Genomic DNA, 23,562 nt, shown 5'->3' with positions numbered 1-23,562 from the left:
AGTTGGAATGGGAAAAGGCACGAGCTAAAAGGAGAGCATGGAGAGCCAAGAAGTTGGAACATGAAAGGGCACGATTTGACAAAGAGACCAGAAAAAGAACCAGATGGACTCCAGAGCCATGAGAAGACAGGGAGTACAGTCAGTGAGGAGAGTCCCAAGTGTCTGATATGGAGAGGACAATCCACAGATTCAGGCCAACCCGTCTAGTCCAAACTATGTCGTCCGAGTCGGGCAAAAAGATCAAATCACTGGAAGACACGTTCCAAAGCTTAACGTCAAGAATGATATACATGGACATGGATCAGAGAGAGTACTCTATGGACAACTTTTTACTCGAGGAATGTTACGACGATGATGATACGCATCCCAAGTTTTTAAAGTTCAGTGGGAAAGAGGACCCAATAACTCATTTGACCCTATGTATGGAAAGTATGGTCAAATATCAAAACAATAGGAGGCTATCTAATTGGTTCCCCAAAAGCCTGAAGGAAGAGGCATTAGAATGGTTTGCCACCCTAAACCTCCAGAATATAAAAGAGTTCAAGCAGATCATAAATCTGTTCATGGAGCGATTTATATTTAACATTGAAGCCCTTTCTACGATAAGCCAACTGTACGATCTGAAACAGAAGAAAAAGGAAGGTGCCCATGAATTCATCAACTCGTGGCGGTCTATGGCCAACAGGATAAAGGAGCCGATCTCAGACACTCATGCACTGGTCATCCTGATGGATAACTTCTCTCAACCTCTACGAAGCCTGATTAGCATGGCTCAGGTTGAAATGTATGTTGAACTCATCAAGAAGGCTACAACCTTCCAGGTAGGCATTAAGAGAGGAGTGTATGACGGGTTCCTGAAGAACAACAAAGAACACAACATCTACAGGAAGACAGACTCGTCTAAGGGCCACGTCAACACTGTAAGAGCATCAGGAAAAAACTCCAGAAGGAACCATGATAAGGGGTGAAAGGCAGACAATCTGAATGGCTCCCCAAAGAAGAAAAATGAGAACGAATATGGGGGCAATCTTAAGTGGACCAGAGATCGAACGTTCACCAAGTTCGAGTAGCTTCTGTCATAGGTCATGGATTTTTGCTGTTAGAAGACGACCTACTCAGGATACTCGAAGTGTCTAACCCATCACAAATGAAAGGAAACAATCCGGATAAGTACTATCAATATCACAGAGTTGTGGGACACGACACTAAGGAATGTTTTACCTAGAGGCACATTATCCAAGACCACATAAACAATGAGGAATTGCTTCTGAATGAGAAACAACCAGAGCCCAGCAACAATGATCATATTATAGAAAAAGTGATTCGAGCTTGTGAAGCAAGAGAAAACTGGCTCGCGGGGAACAATATGGAACAAGGATCTTCCCTCGACACAATGGGCTACATTCCACGAGCCCTCATCTGTGGTAATTGTTCCATCTCGATGCCTCTAATACCTCAGATTTGTTATCAAGGAGGGCGAAGGGTACAAAGAAGGGAAATTTCATGGGAGAACTAGGAAGTCGGTCAGATAAACGTGATTGATCTGGGCTCACCAGATAACAATCATACTGAAGTTCTTCCCCCAGTATCCTAACATCGAAAGTCCATTACAGAAAAGGATGATCTCCCTGTACAGTCTCAACTGTCCAAACCCGAGGGGCAAGCTGTGTGGTTAAAATTGATATTAATTGCATTAATGTGTTTCCATTACAAGCTTTCTTACTTCGGTTGTCTTTTTCTTTTTATGCCTCTTATCTAAGTGTCATTATATGTAGACAAAAGATGTTTATTCATACATTCGTGTGTGATTATTAGCCCATTGTTGGCTTTGTACTCTTGCTCTAGTAGCTGATACACTTGTTTTAAGTGTCATTATATGTAGACAAAAGATGTTGATTCACACATTCGTGTGTGATTTTTAGCCCATTGTTAGCTTTGTACTCTTGTTCTAGTTGTTGATACACTTGATTTTGAGTGTCACTATATATAGACAAGAGATATTTATTCACACTTTCGTGTGTGATTTTTAGCCCATTGTTGGCATTGTACTCTTATTATAGTCGCTGATACACTCGTTTCAAGTGTCATTATATATAGACAAAGGGTGTTTTTACACACCTTTGTGTGTGTCCTTTGCCTTTTAGTGGCATGTTTATGCTCTTGGTCTAGTCGCTGATACACTTGATATTTGAGGTTTGGAAAATTAGGAGGTAATTGCTTGTAATGGTTAAACCGATGCTCTAATTTACTCATTCAAATGTTTGGCAATTTTTAATCTATTCAAAATTGTCTAACTCATCTTGTCTTCTATGACAAATGATTGATTGAAATAATTTCGTGCATCTTGCATTGTATTATTAAAGTTTGCAAAATATCACTTCTTGATATTTGTGAGAACGTAATTTTCACAAATTGGTGTTGATTTGCAAATTTCATTTCTCCTTCCTTATATAAGTCTTTTTAAAATTTCTTTTTGAAATTTCTAAACTTTTTATGAAAGATGTTTATACATAAAAACTTCAAGCATTTTCGCCTAGTCTTTTTGTGTATCTCCTTGAGGGTTTTATAAGTATGTTCCTTTCATAAACACTTGTGTATTGTTATGATAGGGCCGATTGGTTCATAACTAAATGAACTAGATTCATTATATTAAATTCATGCTTGTTATATTCATTTTTTATTGATACAAATAATTATCCTTTTATTGTTGTTTCTGTGAAAATGTCTTCAAAGAGACAACATACATAAGAACACTAAGTTCTTAATGAGAAACACGTGCACAAAGGCACAACACAATCAAGAGAACACAAATGCACAAAGGCATAAAAAATATGGATCTTTATTGAAGAAGTGAGAGAGCTTTGACTCAAAGCTTAAGAAATACAAGGGAGTTCACCCCTGTTTATAATACCAAAAAGGAGATCTTGGAAGAGCTCCATATAGATGTTGGAGCCCCTCCAATGGTCACAATTGTGACCATTGGAGGGGCCCACCGCTTATATGGTGGCCCCCCCAATGGCTCAAAAAGAGAAAAAGTAAAAAATAAAAAAAGATAAAGAAAAAAGAAGAAAAAGAAAAAATATAAGAATAAAAATTACATACATATTCCAAGGAAAATATGCGTAAAATTGGAAACGACAATTTTACCCTTATAGGGTATTACAAGAAGTATTTATATATATCTATATATATATATATAGATACATATACATATACATATACATATACATATACATATATATAATTATATATATATGTGTGTATAGATATATATATAATATACATTTTAACATCCCCCTTCAAACTTACGGTGTGATGACCGAAAGTTTGCCAAGAAGAAAACTGAATAGAGGGAAACAGAGCGCCTTAGTGAAAAAGTCCACCAGCTGGATTTTTGATGTCACATAGGGTAGATCAATGACATTCTTTAGATATTCTTCTCTAACATAGTGGCAGTCCATCTCGATATGCTTTGTGCACTCATGAAAAGTGTGATTCTTTGCAATATATGTTGCACTTTTGTTGTCACAACATAGCTTGATAGGCCCTTGAACTCGAACGCCCATGTCTTCCAATAACCGTCGAATCCAAACAATTTTCATGGTTGTAGTTGTTATGACTCGGTACTCGGCCTCCGTAAAAGATAGACACACTTTATGTTGTTTCTTACATCGCCATGACACCAAAGATTCACCTAAAAAATACAAAATCCAGTGGTGGAGTGACGGTTATTTGGGTCACCTGCCCAATCAGAGTCAATATAGGCAATTAAATTTAATTCAGAAGATGAGGATAGAAATACTCCTGTATTTATAGATCCTTTCACATATCGGATAATCCGAAGAACAACACTCATATGAACTGACGTAGGTGCATGTTGAAATTGACTTGCAACATGCACTGCATGAGAGATATCTGGTCTTGTAATGCTAAGTTACATCAATGAACCAACCAATTGCCCGTAAGGAGTAGAATTTTCTAGAGGAATCTCATCATCAATCTTCATCTTTGTCTTTAATACTTCAGGAGTTTCACAAGTTTTGTCATCTGAAATATCTGACCTGTCAATGACCTCACAAGCAGGCTTAGTTTGGGACAAAAAATAACCCCTGTGAGAATAGGCAACTTCAATGCCCCCAAAATATGTCAGAAAACCTAAGTTCGACATTTCAAAATTTTCTGTTAGAGTAGACTTGATACTCTTGATTTCTACTACATCATCACATGTGATCAACATATAATAACAAAATCACAATACTTGCATAAGAGTTCTTGACAAATAAAGCAGTGTCAGTGTAGCATGAGCCAAAACCATTTTCTACTATTATGCTGGTAAATCGATCATACCAAGCCTTGGGAGCTTGTTTCAAACCCTAAAGAATTTTTCATATGCGAAGCACTTTATCTTTAGGAATCTCCATACCTGGAGGAACATCCATACACACTTCTTCATTAAGATCATCATTCAAAAAAGCCTTTTTGACATCTATTTGATAGATGTTCTATTTTTTAATTGAAGCAATAGTAATGAGACATCTAACTGTAACCATACACGCAGCTGGAGCAAATGTCTCATCATAGTCTATCATATATTCTTGACTATACCCTTTGGCGACTAAGCGTGCTTTGTATCTTTCAAGAGATCCATCACTTTTGGTCTTGACTTTGAAAACCCATCTACACCCTATAGTTTTCTTTCCTCTAGCAAGATTTTGAAATTCCCATGTCTTAGCTTTCCTAAGAGTTTTCAGTTTGTTATTCATAGATTCTCTCCATTCAAGACTCTTCTTGGCTTCTTCAAAGTTTTTAGGTTCCACATATGAGTGAATGGCACTAAGACAAACTCTATATCTAGGTGAAAATGAATCATAGGATATAAACCTAGAAGAAACTTTTCTAGTCCTATCGGTTCTTCGAGGATTTATCTCTTGTGAAGGGGTAGATTTACTAAACATGCTTTTATCTCTGTGTATAAGTGATAGGATCACTAGATGTTCTTTCTTCAATATGATGATCGGTAGATTGATGAGAGGAGTTGTTATTTTCTTCTACTTCATTATCACTAATATCATTATATGTGAACTCATCATCACTAGAAACATCATCATTTCTAGACAATAATTCAAACAAGAAAAAAATAGTTAACATTCTCTTCATAAGGTTCACTCTTTTCAAACCCGCTACTGTTTTCCAAGAAGGTGACATTTCTAGACACATAATTTGTATTCGGGTTTTTTTTATATAATATTTTAAAATAAGAAATTTTATTTAAATTTTTGGATGAAAGACGATTTATAAGATAAACAGATGCAAAGGCCGCCTAGGCCCAAAATCTTTTTGGAATGTTTTGAGAAATAAGTAAGGTTCTAGTGGTTTCAATAATATGTCTATGTTTTCTTTTGTTTAAACCATTTTGTTGAGGTATTTTTGGACGAGACTTTTGATGAACAATTCTGTAATTTTCAAGATAATTTTTGAACTCATTTGAAAGATACTCACCTCCGGAGTCGGTTCTAAGAATTTTTAAGTTTCCATTAAATTGATTTTTAATATCATGTGATATACTTTAAATGATGCAAAAACCTTATGTTTATGTTTAAGAAAGTATATCCAACAATATCTAGAATAATCATCAACAAAAATAACATAATATGCAAACCCTCCTTTTGATATAACGGGTGTCGGTCCCCATACATCCGAATGAACAAGTTCAAATGATTTGGTTGTAAATATAGATCTTGTTTAAAAGGCAAGCTTCTCATTTTTCCAAGAACACAATCATTACAAGTGAAATCACCTTTACAAAGATCTTTAACAAAATGTAAATAAGAAAGCTTGATGACATTGAGATGTCCAAGTCTTTTGTGGCAAACATTTATATCTTTATATTGGGCAATATTACAAAAAGAGTTCTTTGGTAATGTGAAGAAAATCAACGTAGTATAGATCTTCCTTCCTAGAGTCTTCCCCAATCAACTCCCTGGACCGGCGATCCTGTATCCAACATTTGTTAGATGAAAATTTTATATCACACCCATGGTCCGATAGTTGAGAGATCGAAAGAAAATTTAAATTTAGTTTTGGTATAAATCTATTTTTGAAAATAAAAAATCTTTGATTTTCAAAATTTTTAATCCCTTTGATTTCAAGAGAAGTGCCATCCGCGGTTGAAACAAAAGATGGAGATATATTTTTTTGAATATTCGAAAAGGAGAAAATATTTAGAGTCATATGAAAGGAGACACCCGAATCTAAAAGCCAAGAAGTCTTACCGGGAGGGGAGAAGGTTGAGATGGCGGCCCCGGAAGTTGCTCCTTTGAGAAGTGGTTAAAGAGATAGAGCTCCATTGGTGAAAGTAGATGGCCCCTCTTCCATATGTGGTTGAAATGTGGTAGACATAGCCACCATCTTCTTCCATTTTGGACACACCGGTTTGATGTGTCCCAGCTCTTTACAAAAATGACATAATTTTGCTATAATATCTTCCTTGGTACCTTCTGTTTTGACCACCATTTTCTCTCGCTCCTTGATTTTGATTTTTAAAATGAGGGGGTTTGTATGTTTTCAAGTTATTCTCCGGTCTAGAAATGTCATATGTTCTTTCTTTTTCCACTTGGTTTGAAGGTATTGCAAGAACACTCGGATTGGTCTTGTAATAACCTCAATTTTTGACAACTAATTATTTAAGTTTATTGGAAAATAACGGGTGTTTTCTAAATTTGGGCCTCGGATCCGTTACCGGATCCATAAAAGAATGCGTAAATAACCCACAATGGGGTATTAAAACTATACATATAATATTTAAATAAATAATTAATAGTATTTATTAGAAGAAAAAAATAAATAAACTTTAGTATATAGGGTCGGACCCACAGTTGGATCCATGGATCCAACTAAGGATCCGTCACTCGTAGGCGAAACCGGGTCCATTATTAAAATGGACCCAGCGTCGCGGGTCACGGGCTCGGACCCGATTTCACTTATTAAGGGGGGGCGTAAAACAGAATCGTGCTTAGGGCACGATTCTTGTTTTCAAGAATCTGAAACAGAAGGGGGAGGGGGGGGGGGGTTACGCAGGGCGTAACCAACCCTGCAACTCGCGAAAAGGGTTCGGTGGGCCGATAAAAGGAGGAGTGGAGAGGGGTTTTTCCCTCTTCACTCAACGGATCTCTCCCCCCCCCCGTCTCTTTCTGTCTGTGTGCGCGCGCCGGAGGAAAGGAGGTCGCCGGCGAGCTGCGGCAACCAGCAGCCATCATCGACTGCAGCGAGTACCTCCTGTCACGGCAGCAACAAGGAACGTCAGCCGCGGCCCTGCCTTCGCGTCCCCAGCCTTCGATCGCCGGAAAGACCGCCGGAAAAGCTTCAAAAAGGTATGGTGCTTCTCTAGAATCTAGGTGAGGGATCGAATGTGGGTTCGATCTCGTGAAATCCTTTGAGATGAGGGTCCATGGGAACCCTGTTTGCGTAATGCAGGGATTACCTGTGTTCTTTGTAATTGTTTTTTTGTGCTTTTATAGTTTTTCAAAAGGAATCGGTTTCCTCTTTGCTGAGACACAGTTTTGGTTTAAATAGATTTCAAATTTCAAATTGGGCATCGTATTCTTGGGATTTCGTTCTTGGGTTTGGAATCGTGGTCTTGGTTTAGGTCCACATTCATTTACTGAAAGGGGGATTCGGCTGCTATGATCAAAATACAACAAAATTTGATTTGGGGGTTTTCGATCTTGGAACCGATAACCCGAATCTAGGTTGTTTTAAATTCTGTTTAGGTATACCACTTAGGGCATGGGGTTTCTTCATCGTGAATATGCATAGGATGAGAAAACGAAAGGCGAAATCTGAAGTTGGAGGTTCGTGAATGATTTTTTATAACCCTAGTTGGTAGTGGGTTGACAGAATATAACTTAAATGGTGAAATTTCTGTTAGCTGAATCTTTTAAGTCTATTTCTTGTAAAATGTTCAGATTAGGGTTTGCGGAACCCCACTATGTAAATCTTTAAATCCTTGGGTCGTTGATATCCATTAATAGAGTTGTTGCTACTCGTTATTTTAGTGTTTTCTTTTCTATCTGACAATAAAGTGAATCTTTATGTTATAGCATTCGTTAATAGACTTGGTTTCCTTTTTTTTTCAAAATAGCTACCCTGGTACTATCATTGGCAGATATTCAGTCAGAACTTAGACGTTTGAGTGCCCTGTTATCTATTCATACCTGTGTTGTTATTGATCGACACTAAGTCTGGACACTTATGTGTTAACTACTCGTATCAAACTTGATTTCTAATCAAGTTTGTATTTGCATGGTCTCTTGTTATATTAATCAGCCAGATAAATGGGTGCTAAATATTCATTTGAACCTGATATTAGATATGTTGTGTGTGTTAAATCCACAGGGGCTGATTCTATGTTAAATCTTGGTTTAGATATGCTGTGTGTGTTAAATCCATACGGGCTGATTTTATTTTAATCTCGGTTTAGGTATGTTGTGTTCTATGGACATGATTGAATTTTATCAATCTATGTTCTGAAAGTAAGTCTTGATACTGTCATTCACCTTAAATAGGGTTATCTGAACTTGAGTGCTTGTATTCTTGAAACCGAATACTTAAGGACTGTTTGGAATCTGAAGTTGTTGTTGATAATAGGGATGCATATTTAAAATAGACAACAGATTGCAAACCTCCATCCCTGATCTACCCCATTTGCATCCCTAGTTGGATTTGGGCTATGAACCCGACATGGCTGACCCGAGTGTGTTGTATGCATTCTTTTTGTAAAAACATATATATTAGATGGGTTAAGTTCAGGCTATCCTACCTTGAATTAAGACAAATGGAATTGTGTTTCAGTGCCAAATAGAAATTAAACTCTTGTTATAGGATTGAAGGGAAGGGTTGGTTTTCAATATGTTACTTATGTTTGCCATGGAGGTGTATGATCTCACTTGACTGTTATGAATCAGATTTAATGGAAATATGTTCCAAATTTTTATAAATATTGTGTATGATATAAGTCTTGATATGAATAAAGGGAAATCTTGGAACATATGCACACCTATATATCGGTGTCAAGAACAGGTTGGAATGTTATTTCTAAGAAAGTTATGTAACTGTTATTGTTATGATTATGGTACTCATGAATGTGAGCATGATCCAGTTATTGATAATTCTTCTTGGGTAAGAATACTTGAATTATGCACTCACACACTCAAAGAAAACATACTTTGATTTATATCTGTATGTGATGTAGGTGACACACACATAGAGGAAATGCATCTGTTTAATAAACGACATGCATATAGTCGAATTATGATTGCATGAGTGCATATGCTTTTGGCATTTTGGCTTAGTGTTATGAATGAAACACTAATATGGTTTTAATTATGTGGTGCATTGATGGCCTAAATGGACATCATCGGCCTGGAGAGCCGCGTGTTTGGTTTTCTTTCACATATGTTTTTAACTGCATCACTTGAACCACATAAGATGGTTTGGCACATTACTACACTGTTCTAGTAGTTTATACGGGCTGGAGTCCCGAATGGGTCCCCGCAAGGGAGGATACGGGTTTTTCACTTTACTTTTACATATGGTGTTGCAAACTTAAAGAATTAACTTAAATAAAGATATAATAAGAACAGTGTAATATACATTCTGGGATATCTCATCTGGAGTATGAGAATCTTAGAAATTCGGTCTTGGGGAGACTGTGAGGATACAAAAACTCTGTGTGCTGAAATCTGGTCCCCTGAACCCGATATTAAGGTTCTTTCCCCTGGCCACGGTTTTAGGGAGAGTCCGTCACTTTACCCGGAAGTGGTGGTGTTGGTCACAGTTGTGAGTTTGTTTGGTAGCAAGGAAGTGACACTTGTGGGCGTGGGGTGTCCCTTGTGTCCCCGACATTAGATATTGAGGTCTAATGTTTCGAAAGTGATTCGGTCGAGGGCTAAGTTGGAACCCAGTGATTTGGTGTATCCGCGGGCAACAGTAATTAAAAAGAAGAACTTAAAGCTGCGTGCATTTAATAGGGCATGCATATGAAAAGATGAAACTTAAATGAAAGATAACAAAAGAAATCATGCATTGCACATAATCATGCATTTTCCTGTTATGCATTAGATCATGTCTGTTTGAATCAATCTCTATATCATGACATGATTTGGTGGTAGCATATGATTTACTTCTTGAAATCATGCTGCAAGGTTTGGTTATCTAGTTCTTGATATATGGTACTGCTTTATTGTTCTTGACTGATGAGCATATGTAATTATTGGTAGGTATGGAGATTTGAATGCTGTAAATTTTATATCTGCACTCACTCAAATCATTGCATGAAATCTTATCCATGTTCTTTGTCTCACCTGGTTTCTTTAGAAGAAGTTGTGCTCAGAATTTCGGTTCTGACACCCTACTTTGTTGGTTTTTCACAGGACATGGTGAACAGTGAGGCTGGACTGACTACTGGGTATGGATGAGAGTCATACTTGCGTTTGTCAGTTTCAGCAAGGGACAGAGTGACTCTATTTTTGCTTTTTTTAGTTCTTTTTACTTTCTGCAGTTGATTACTTCACTTTTGAGTTGTGTGTAAGACTCTTATTGGTTCATTAATAAAAGAGTTTTAGTTGGTTGCTATGGATGATGATTGCAACTTCGTTTGTAGTGGTTGGGCTATCCAATGGAAAGTGGAACTGTGAGGACCCCAGTGTTAAAATGTATCATTCAACATTTGTAATATTATATATATTTTATATATATAAAGGATAATACATATTCATATATGGTATATATGTATTATCCTAATTATATATATAATATATATTTTACTATTTATAGGCATAGGGGTAGTTTAGACATTTCACAGTTTTACGCATATTCCATTTGGAATATGTTTGTAATTTTATTTTTAATTTTTCTCTTTTTTGTGGTTTGCGCCACCTAGGGAGGCTCCCCAAAGAGTCGTTGGGGAGCCCCCAACGGTCACAAATGTGACCGTTGGGGGCTCCCAACGACTCCTTTGGGAGCCCCCTAGGTGGCTCCTCTCTTGTGTTATGAATAGGGGTCTCCCCCTTGTAATTCTTTAACTCCTTTGAGGAGCTTATGCTCCATTGTATGGGGTTTTTACCCCCTTCTTCCTTTTTCTTCAATAATATTCAACTTATGACTTTATGTCATATTTACCCCTTTTATGGGTTTATGTATTAGCACATGATGTGCTTGTGTTGTTCCCTTGAGTGGGCATATTCGCACTTAATGTGCATGTGTATGGGTTCATTATCGAACCTAAAGTATTCAAAGCCACTTTCTAACACCCAAATCTCTGGGAAGGTTTCCGCATTGAAAAAAAATATTTCGCATTTTTAAAAGGTATGGATTGGGGTCGTTACAGGTCTTGGTCATTCCCATACAAGTTTCTTCTCCACTTAACTTAGTAAGAACATCTTCAAGTGGTGGGGATGTGAAAGAAGATAGAAGAAAAGATCTTATTTGTTCGAACTCAGGTCTAAGCCCATTAAAAAAATTAAAAAATCGATCTTCTTTCAATTGCTTGTGTCGAAGCTCAATGGCTTCTTCACTCTATTTTGGTTCAAGCATAACAAGTTCATCCCAAATAGATGATAACTCGGCGAAATATTCTCTAATAGTTAATTCGCCTTATTAAAGGGTCAAAGCCATTTTTTGAATATAGTACTTGTGGGACAAATCCCTTGAGGTATACATCCTCTCAAGATATTCTCATAGTTGAGACGCCTTCTTCAACAACAACAACAACAACTACGCCTTCATCCCAAAACAATTGGGGTCGGCGATATGAACCAACAAAGAAAATCATTCTGGGTCTTCCACATGAATCCTTCTCCTCCATTCATTTCTATCAAATGCCATGTCCTCGGTGAGGTTCGAAGCATTCATATCCTTTCCTATCACCTCCATCCATGTCTTCCTAGGCCTACCCCGACCTCTTTTAACTAATATATTTTCCCATTTCTCCATCATTCTAACTGGAGCATCATTAGGCCTTCGTCGAATATGTCCAAACCACCGTAAACGATTCTCTCTCATCTTATTTTCAATGGGTGCAACGCCTACCTTCTTACGTATCTCTTCGTTCCGAACCTTATCTTTTATTGTATTTCCACACATCCATCTCAGCATACGCATCTCAGCTACACTCATTTTTTGAATATGATGTCTCTTGGCAGCCCAACATTCCGTACCATATAGTAAAGCGGCCTAATAGTCATCCTATAAAACTTTCCCTTCAACCGCAATGGCATTCTACGATCGCACAACACTCCAGTTGCACTCTTCCATTTCATCCACCCAACCTTTATCCTATGATTTACATCTCCATCAATTTCTCCATACTTTTGAATGATAGATCCCAAATATTTGAAAGAATCATCCACCGGTATTTCTTGCTCACCAAGCTTCACTACACTCCCATCTCTATTTCGTTGCTTACTAAATCGACATTCCATGTATTCTGTCTTACTCTTACTCAACTTAAAACCTCTTGCTTCCAATGTCTGTCTCCATAATTCTAACTTAGCATTAACCCCAGCTCTAGACTCATCAATCAAAACAATATCATCAGCAAACAACATACACCACGGCACATTTTCTTGAATTGATCTCGTAAGCTCATCCATCACTATAGCAAATAGGAAAGAGCTTAAAGCAGATCCTTGATGTAACCCAACCGTTATATGAAAATTGGTTGTCACCCCTCCACAAGTGCGGACATTGGTTACTACTCCTTCATACATATCTTTAATTATACTAATGTACTTGAGAGAAACACCTTTCTTCATCATTGTCCACCAGAGAACGTCCCTAGGTACTCTATCGTAAGCCTTCTCCAAATCAATAAAAACCATATGCAAATCTTTGTTCCTCTCTCTATTTCTCTCAATAAGTTGTCTAAGAAGATGTATAGCTTCCATAGTAGATCTTCCAGGCATAAAACCAAATTGATTCTCTGATATCATGACAACCTTCCTCAACCTAGACTCAATCACCCTCTCCCAAAGTTTCATAGTATGACTCATGAGTTTTATACCACGATAGTTTGTGCAATCTTGTATATCACCCTTATTCTTATATAGAGGCACCAAAGTACTCTTCCTCCACTCATTAGGCATCTTATTTGTCCGCCAAATCTTGTTAAAAAGATTTGTCAACCATTCTAAACCTTTCTCTCTCAAGCATTTCCAAGCCTCGATAGGTATACCATCTGGGCCAACTGCCCTTCTTGATTTCATTTTCTTCAAAGCCTCTGCAATTTCTTTCTTTTGAATCTTGCGCATGAAGTCACGATTCATCTCATGAAAAGGAATGGAAAATCTTTTTAACAAGATTTTCATTGAGACGCCTTCTTAAATTTCAAAATATTTGCATTGATTCGGGTCTCAATGGAAGAGAAAATTCATGAAAGGATTTTGTAATTCTTCATTTTCCATTCCTCATGCTTCTTATTATATTTTTCAAAAGCCTTCTCTCTTTCTTCCCCATCAAGAACCTTAATTTCAACTTTTTCAATAGTGGTGATTTTTTGTTCGGGTTCGGGAATAGTGCCTTTGACATAGCTCCAAAGACCTTTTCCTTTAATATGAGCTTCCATATTGTCGGCCCAAACATGATAGTTGAACTCATTGAGTTTAAATCATAAGGAAAAATGAGAATCCTTTTTCCCCATGGAAGTGCCTTTATGAGAAAGAAACAGTCAAAATCTTACCACAATGGGTCTTCTTTGAGCTTACTTGATGTATTGCGCTTTACTTAAAATGATTTGCAAGAGCTTCTTGTGTCCAAAAGAATGAGAAAGAGAAATAGGCACGTTCTTCAAGGAGACCACCAAGATGATGCAATACTCGAGCTCTTCTTCTGGATGCCAAGCTATGATACCATGTGAAAATGTCTTCAAAGAGACAATATACGTAAGAACACTAAATTCTTAATGAGAAACATGTGCACAAAGGCACAATAACAACACTTGGAACAAATGTGCACCAAGGCACAACACATTCAAGAGAACACAAATGCATAAAAAATATGGATCTTTATTGAAGAAGTGAGAGAGCTTTGACTCAAAGCTTAAGAAATACAAGGGGGTTCACCCCTATTTATAATACCAAAAAGGAGACCTTGGAGGGGCTCCATATAGACGTTGAAGCCCCTCCAACGTGGGCCCCCCAATGGCTCAAAAAGAGAAAAAGTGAAAAAAGAAAAAAAGATAAAGAAAAAGAAAAAATATAAGAATAAAAATTACATACATATTCCAAAAGGAATATGCGTAAAATTGAAAATGACAATTTTACCTTTATAGGGTATTACAAGAAGTATATATATATATATATATATATATATATATATATATATATATATATATATATATAGGATACATTTTAACAGTTTGATGTGCATTAAAAATACTTTAATTGCATGATGCATATATGGTTTCACATAATTGCATGCATGAAGTTGATTAGCTCTTTCTAAATCTTTTGTGATGCTTACTCTCTTTCAATAAAGAACTTATTTATGCCTTTATGCCTTTGTGCATTTGTGATCTCTTAAATGCGTTATGCCTTTGTGCACATTTGTTCCTTTGTGAGCAATCTCTTGTGCTTTTGTGCACATATATATTTTTAAAGAATATAGTAGATTTATCAAGTTGTTTTTGAGCTTGATCCTCCTGATGACATTTTCACATAATGCTTAATTACGTAGAATATTTTTATGTATCAATGTTTTATCTCTTTTTGATGAATCATATGCTCTTTAAATAATTAAATTTTCTTATAATCAATGCTATGGTTTCTTAAAAAATAGGTTGATTCAATATATCTTGTTTGAAAACTTTTATTCTTGTTTTAAATTATATTCGACAAAGATATTTTTCTTGTATACTTGGAGCTCCCTGGTTTGTTCCACAGGTTCTTAAAGAAGAGATGGAAGAGTACCGTTGATACATCATGGAGATAGTCAATGAAGGTGCTTGGGGATGATCACCATTAAAGACAGTTGAAGGCTAACATTTGCAAAATTCTTTGATATGCTATAGAGATGGCGATTTTCATTGAAGATTCTTGAAGACTTGGAATCCTTATTGTATTTTCAAACTTTTCATCCTCCCCACGTAAAGTTTGAGGGGACTTGTTAAAAATAAATAAATAAATAAAATAAATATATATATATATATATATATATATATTTCGCTATTTACTCTAAAATACTCGTTAAGGGTATTTTGGTCTTTTTATAGTGTAATATAAGTTGCATGCAACTTATTTAGGTTTTTTCTATTTTCTTATTTATTATTATTATTTTTTATTTTTTATTTCCTTTTGGGACCATTGGGGGCCCCACTTAGATAGACGTTGGGGTCCCTAACAGTCATTAATATGAACGTTGGGGCTCCCCAACGTCTATTAGTGGGAGCCCCAATGACCCCCTCTCTCATGCCTTTTCACTTTGTATATAAAGGGGTCTTCTCCCTCATTCTTAGTAGTTGTTCTCACACATTCTCTTAATAAAATTATTTCTTTTGCCTTTTGGCATTACCCCGTTGTGGGTTTATGTATTTGCACTTTATGTGCTTGTAATTTCCTTTTAGTGAGTTTGTATATTTGCACTTTATGTGCTTGTGATTTATTGTTCATTAGTGGACTTTCAAGTGTTATCACTTGGTATTTGTGTTTTCGCCTATTTCCTTACAGACAAAACAAGGAGTGTCGTCCGCTAGGGGACGACATAGCCCTTCTGTCGTCCACTGTACTGAACATGCAGATAAGTCCCAAGGCTTATCCCTATTCGGTTACAACCACCTTGCATGTCTTCTAGGGTAGGAGGACTCCTCCTAGACGAGTCATCGTACGAGGAAACTCTCTTGGATAAGTATGTTGGACTCTATAAATAGGGACTCACCCCTATACCTTGAGCATATGGAAAGTATTTGAAAATCGGGAAATCCTATACTTACGTGTTGGCCATGCGAGAACATGTCTACTTCAATGCTGCCAACACGCTGTCCATACGCTATTAAAGAACGCACATACCTCCACGAAGGTGCTAACAGACAAAAGAACAAGCTTGAATGATAGAACGGAACCTCGAGTCCGAAAAAGGTATTTCTCCAGTTTCCTAATCTATTTATTTCAATCTTTTTTATTCTTTGCATTAGGTATTTATATATGTTTTTGTGTTTGTTTACATATTGCAATCCACGGTGGAGCAATCCGAGTTACGGAGATTTAAGAAACATGTCCTGTCTTTACCTTCTTCTAAGGGGAAGAACGGTCAGAGCTTGTAACGACGGCCCCTACGATTTAAAAAGTTGATTCTGCATAATCCAGGTAGGTCCCATCTTTTCGAACCTCAAAATAATCATCAACATATATATATATATATATATATATATATATACCCGTATCCTCAAATCCTGTGTTACGGAAATTGCTGTTTATACAATCTGAACCTGTTCTCATATCTGTATCCATGTGACAGATGACATTTGTTAAACCATAAGTTTTGAGGTTTCTAACTTTATAAAGAGAATATCAAATCTCATTAATATATTAATTTTGGAATAGTTGCACATCAGTGACCAGGAGAAAAGCTCTGAAACTAACTGATCTTATATTTAGGTTGACAGTCCTTATATTCCATAAAGTGCCAAAATACCCTTCTAGAGATACTGAAGATTGAAGAAGAAAGATACAAAATAATGCAACACATAATGTGCCCAAGAAAGAATAACGAATAATATAAAAAAGCGCTTCACAGACTACATAAACAACGCTGCCTACGCTGAAGCTGCACGCATAGAAAGCTTAAGAAGTTGAATAAAAAGGCTCTTATGATTATCATGAAACTTCAATCTTTGCTTTAAGGGTTTGAGAAATGCAGGAATACTAAAAAATGTAGATGCTAGAAAACAGGATGATCAAATCAAATTGAAAAAATTGCAAGGTTGTCATGAGCATAGGGATTATCCCTGCTATGTCAGAAGTTTGCCTATGCCTGGAAATCCATTTATGGTGCATGAGAGAGAGAGTGCACAAGCAAATATATATATATATATATATATAAAATTTAGGCAATACAGCTCAGAGAACTAGTTGGTGTATTAGTGTCTGATAAATGCACCTCTAGTTGTTCATGTAACCTCTTTTGAACTTCCATCTGCATTTGAACTGCTTCATTAATTTCATCTCCACTGCATTGGTATGCAAGTAAATCAACATAGAGATACAAAAAAACAACTCCCAAAGCAGTATACATTCCTTAAGTAATTGAAATCCATTCATGCATGCATAAGAAAGGTCTTTTTATTGCACTGGTACAAAGATAACCCAAAGTGGAGGATGGACAAATTCCAAGTTAATGAAGATACCCCAACCTATCATTGGGCATGCTTATGCAAGGGTGTGGAATGGACCTGATTCTCAACAAGGCAATAAAACAACATTTGGTCTGGCTACTCCACCCAACTTGCAGGCATTGAAAAGAGAACCTCTCATCAGCATGTGCATTAACAACCTATGAATATACATCCACAAAAATAATAAAATTTGACACTCGGCAGCACTATCACTGTAAAAACCGTAAGTTTTTGCCATTTATTTTTTTTTAAAAAATGTTTGGAAACATGCAGTTTGGACCTAAGATTCATATTTCGGATCTAGGACCCATTGTTAAAATATGTGTACTCGTACACATATATGTATATATATATATATATATATATATATGTGTGTGTGTGTGTGTGTGTGTGTGTGTGTGTGCAATACCCGATAGGGGTATTTCTGTCATTTTGTATTAGCTACATAGTTGTTTTTAGAAAACAACTATTTATTTGTTTTTAGAATTAGTTTATATTTTTTTTGTTTTTATTTCACGCAAGTGGGGGCCCCACATAGATTCGTTGGGGCCTCCAACGGTCACAAATGTGACCGTTGGGGGCTCCCAACATCTCTATGGGGAGCCCCTTTTGGCCTCTCCTTTTCCTCTCTTCTTTTTGCATAAATAGGGGCTTTCCCCTTTGTATTTGTTACCTCTTGGAGGAGCTTTTGCTCCATTGTAATGGGTGTTACACCCTTCTTCTCTTCAATAATATTAACTTATGCCTTATAGGCATTTTTGCCCCTTTCGTGGGTTTATGTGTTAGCACATTATGTGCTTGTGTTTTCCCCTTTAGTGGGTATATCCGCACTTCATGTGCATGTGTATTGGTTCATTCTTGAACCTAATGTATTCAAAGTCGTTTCCTTACATGGTATCAGAGCAAGGTTGGGATCGAGTTGCTTTTTTGTTGCATCGGGAAGCGTGCTATTCAAGAAATTTTAAAGAAAATTGGTGAAGTCCTCATTTCTCTCTTTTGTTTCTTAAAATTATTCGGTATGCATTATATTTCTTTAAGTATTGTGCATTATGAAGAATTAGATATGTGTTGCATATGTGTTCTCTTTGTCATTATGAGTTTGGGTTCTTAACATTTCATTGAACTTTTTTTTCGTATATTATTCTTTTTCGTATGTCTTTTCTTGAAAGTTTTTTTATTGGTAAATTCTAGAACCGGTGAACTTGTTTTTCGAATAATTGATTGCTCAAAACATGGTCTAATGGATCGATAAAAAAAATTATGACCATTGGAATTTTTGAATTTATACCTAATTTTGGTTGTAAGAATACCGTTTATATGAAAAATAAGTCTTTTAAGAAAGTTATGTTAAAAGTAAAATGTTTGTGAGATATGTAGCATTGCTCACATACTCTCATCATAATTGTTGGTTCATATTCAAGGTATGTGTTTATCCACTAAAATGTCCTATATGAGGTTTTTCATAATATCGTGTGATCGACATATATTAACTATGAAAAATTCCTTATTAATTTTTTATTTTCCTACCTAATGAGTTCTTTTCATATGAGCAATATTTGATTAAGAAGGCATTTTATAATATCGGTTGAATTAAGTTTTAAAAATGATCTCATGAAATATGGTTATTTTCTTTACATTCTTCAATTCAATTTCAAGCATGTGTTTTATTACAAAATTTATGGTCTTCATTAATGTTTGTTGCATACTTATTACATTTGGAGTTGGTTATAATCTATTAAGTCATATGTTTTTAATAAGATTATGATTTTTTTTGTTTTTTGCCATAACGCAATCCTATTATTCTTTTTTGTTGGGATTTTCTCCACTTTAATGAAGTTTTTCCTCTTCCTTTCGTATGTACCCTCTTTTGGGGATTCGTTTTTGTGTTGAATCTATCTTTGACAGGCCTTTTGATCCTTGTGAATCTTCTTATGAGTATATACTCTTTAAGAAGATTTCATGATTGTTATAAGCTTATTTTTAAATGACAATATTGGTTTTTATGAGATTTTTTAAATATTACCATCTTTATGAATGCTTGAGAGTTCTCTCTCTTTTTTCAATAAAGGTTGTTTATATTGTCTTCTTTAGGGCTTGTGTTTGTTTTGTCCCTTAGTGGACTTGTGAGATTGTTTCTTTTATCATTGTAAGTGCTTCTGCAATATCTTGTTATATGTTGTCCCAAATTTGTTATTTGCTCATTTTAAGATTATCGTCATTCGACATCTTGTATTGCGTAAAAATGCATCTATTATCATTTGATGTGCATATAATTGCACTTTATATCTATTATAGTTAAATGTTTGATTTGATTCTTGGATTATTCCAAATCAGTTCTTGCACATGATGTTGCTTAATATTCTATGTTGTGTTTGTGGCATAAATAAGTCTTTTGATATAAATGACTTCTTTTTAAAGATTTGATCATGATTAAGCATAATTCGTGTTTATGCAAAATTATTGTTGTGATTGATTATATTAGACCTTTGATTTGATTTTTTCAAATCAGCCCGCTTTGTAAAATCACGTATTTGAAAAATGATTTCCTTATGTGTTCTTTGCCTTTTTGTGGCATTTATGTTTCTCCATCACATGTTATTTAATGCATCATTTATTTGGCCTTATTATTGTTATATTAAAGATGTTTGTTAAGGTGAGTTATGTGCACCTTGTGTTATGTCATTTTAGGTTGTCAACTTGTAGTTTGACCCTAAAATGACTTATTATGTGATCTCTAATTATGAGTGTGTCACTCATTTTTTTTTTGGCCATTGTTCCTATGAATGCTCTTAATTATGTGAACCTGTGATGGATATATGATGGTTGGAGCCTTAAATATTTTAGGGTATATTAAAATCAATGTTTTATTTGTTATATGTTTGTCATTACAAGTCTTATTGCCTCAAAAGTCTTCTCATTTTATAACTCTTATCTAAGTGTCATCATATGTAGACAAGAATTTTATTACACCTTTGTGTGTTGATAGCCCTTTGTTGGCTTTGTTCTCTTGGTCTAGTAGCTGAACACACTTGTCTTGAGTGTTATTATATATAGACAAGACACGTTGATTCACACAATGGTGTGTGATTTTAGTCCATGTTGGTATTTGTGTCCTTGTTCTAGTCACTGAGATGTATGCCCATGGTTGGCTTCTTTCACTCATTTCAAGTGCCATTTTATGTAGACAAGAGATGTATTGTGTTTTAGCCTATGGTTGGCTTGATACTCTTGTTCTAGTAGCTGAACATACTTGATCTTGAGTGTATTTTTTACGTAGACAAGAGATGTTTTTGGTCCATGTTGGCGTGTATTCTCTTGTTCTTGTCGTTGATGCACTCATTTCAAGTATTATTACATGTAGACAAGAGGTTCTTTTACACACCTTTGTGTGTGTCTTTGGCCTTTAATGACATTATATTTATGTTCTTGATCTAGTAGCTTATACACTTAATTTATGGGTTTTGGAGGATTAATGAGGTAGTTGCTTGTAGTGAATGAACTATTGTTGAAATTTGCAAAATTTTATTCATAACTTGTGTTTTAAGATATTCTAGTGAATCATATCATTGATATGCATATTTGAAAACCAATTTAATATTTTGCTTTTTTTATTTTTCGGCCACCTAATGAGTTTTTGTAGAGTAAGAATTTCCTCAATGTGTAAGGATTTCTACTCAAATATATTTCACTCTAGACTCTTGGGAGGACATTTTTAGCAAAATCACATGTGACATTTGTTTAGAATTTCTTCTCTCTAAGATGTGAAAGAAATCATTAGATCATCTTGTGTTAAAATGCCTCATTATTATTGATTTGTGTGTCATATGTTCCTTTTAGGGAGTCACTAGTTCTTATGTGAACATTGTGTTCTTAAAGATATTTGTAATACATGAAACCTTTTTAATCTTAAATACAAATTTCATAATTTTGTGTCTTTGTGCACTTATGAGTGTTCCCCGTTCACACACTTCTTACTTCCAAGTATTGATAAATTCCTTTGAGTACTTATTGGGCCCTTATGCAAAACGATTTGTGGAAGTTGGTGCACTTCATATGCATTGTCTCTTTGAAGACATTATATATTGTTTTTCTTGAATACTTTTTCACATAGTGTTGAAATGATTAAGTAATTTTTTAATTATCCTGCTATGATCTTCCATTTAGATATCCTTTTTTGGGATTTGTTTGAAATGTCTCTTAATAGACATATTTCATCTTAGTAAATCATGATTTACCGTCATCCTTAAGGAATGTTGCCTCTTATCTAATGTTTTGAAAAATTGTTACTATCTTGTTTAAAACCACTCTTGCTTTTCAATATATTATTGTTGCAATTCTTGGGTTAGAATATTTTATTTGTCTTGTATACTTTGAGTCTTCTCTTGGTATGTTCTTTCTCTACATGATCATTAAGATGTGGTGCCTTAGATACATCATGGATTCGATCAATGGAGATACTATGGGGATGATCGTCAATAAAGACATTTTTTTGAAGACTTACATTTGAAAGCATTTGCTGAGATGTCATAAAGATGGAGATTTTCCTTGAAGACTTTTGAAGAATTCGACTTCTTTTCAAGACTCTTTTTGTATTTCCAAACTTTTGGCTTTTTTCCCCGCAAAGTTTGAGGGGGGGTGTTAAAATATGTGTACTCGTACACATATGTATATATATATATGTGTGTGTGTGAGCAATACCTGATATGGGTATTTCTGTCATTTTGTATTAGCTACATAGTTGTTTTTAGAAAACAACTATTTATTTGTTTTTAGAATTAGTTTATATTTTTTTTGTTTTTATTTCACGCAAGTGGGGGGCCCACATAGATTCGTTGGGGCCTCCAACGGTCACAAATGTGACCGTTGGGGGCTCCCAACGTCTCTATGGGGAGCTCCTTTTGGCCTCTCATTTTCCTCTCTTCTTTGTACATAAATAGAGGCTTTCCCCTTTGTATTTGTTACTTCTTGGAGGAGTTTTTGCTCCATTGTAATGGGTGTTACACCCTTCTTCTCTTCAATAATATTAACTTATGCCTTATAGGCATTTTTACCCCTTTCGTGAGTTTATGTGTTAGCACATTATGTGCTTGTGTTTTCCCTTTTAGTGGGTATATCCGCACTTCATGTGCATGTGTATTGGTTCATTATTGAACCTAATGTATTCAAAGTCGTTTCCTTACACCCATAAAGGGTATTTATGCATAAATAATTGCGTTATACTAAAATAATATTAATATTAGTAATAAAGCAAAATATATATATATATAGAGAGAGAGAGAGCGAACTCGAGGATCCGCAGTTGGATCCACTTGGATCCAACTTGCGGATCCATAATGATGGGGGTTAGGCGTGGACCCAACTCGGGGTCGGTTACTGGGTCCCGGGTTCGGACCCGGGTCGCCCCCTGTGTAACAAGCACATAAGGGGAAACCCGATAAGGGTTGCCTGATATTTCTGAAAAGGGGGAAAGAAAGAAGGGGGAGGTTAGGGTGCTGAGAGAAAACCCTAACCCCTATTGCGTGAAGGAAAAGAGGGGGAAGGATGGGCCAAAGCCACCAACGAGATGGTAATAGTCTCCACCAGTTTCGGAGGGCATCCTCCTTCAAAAGGGCAGGCCGATACCTCCTTCCCCTTACCTCTCTGTTTTGCCCCAAACCTCACCTCTCTCCCTCTCGTTTTCGTGCACATCGCTGGAGCCTCCTGTTAGAAAATGACTTGGAATACATTGGGTTCAATAATGAACCCATACTTATGCACGTGAAGTGCAAATATACCCATTAAAGGGAAACAACATAAGCACATAATGTGCTAACACATAAAACCCATAAAAAGGGGAAAATATGACATAAAGTCATAAGTTGCATATCATTGAAGAATAATGGAGAAGGGGTAAAAACCCCATTACAATGGAGCATAAGCTCCCTCTAGGATACAAAAATACAAAGGGGAGAGCCCCTATTTATAAGCATAAGAAGGATCCACAAAGGGGGCTCCCAAGAGAGTCGTTGGGAGCCCCCAACGGTCACATATGTGACCGTTGGAGGCTCCCCAACGACTCTTTGGGGAGCCTCCCTATGTGGCGCAAAAGCCAAAAAATAAAAAGGGAAAAAGAAGAAAAATAAAAAAAAAATAAAAATAAAAATTACAAGCATAATTCCAAAATGGAATATGCGTAAAAC

General features: G+C 35.9%; 1 protein-coding gene across 1 annotated transcript in view; it reads right to left on the bottom strand.

Annotated features, from left to right (window-relative positions):
* LOC149847957 (protein PHOSPHATE STARVATION RESPONSE 3-like) overlaps positions 1–23,562 on the bottom strand; it is a 42,926-nt gene that overhangs the window by 5,231 nt on the left and 14,133 nt on the right. Inside the window, exon 7 of the mRNA XM_090002840.1 lies at positions 17,149–17,218. Coding sequence (XP_089858966.1) covers positions 17,149–17,218 — 70 coding nt within the window. The remainder of the gene's footprint in view (positions 1–17,148; positions 17,219–23,562) is intronic.

The sequence above is a fragment of the Nuphar pumila genome, chromosome 1 (assembly GCF_984573655.1).
Source record: "Nuphar pumila chromosome 1, dmNupPumi1.hap1.1, whole genome shotgun sequence".
NCBI lineage: Eukaryota > Viridiplantae > Streptophyta > Magnoliopsida > Nymphaeales > Nymphaeaceae > Nuphar > Nuphar pumila.
This window is presented reverse-complemented; position numbering and strand designations above follow the sequence as displayed.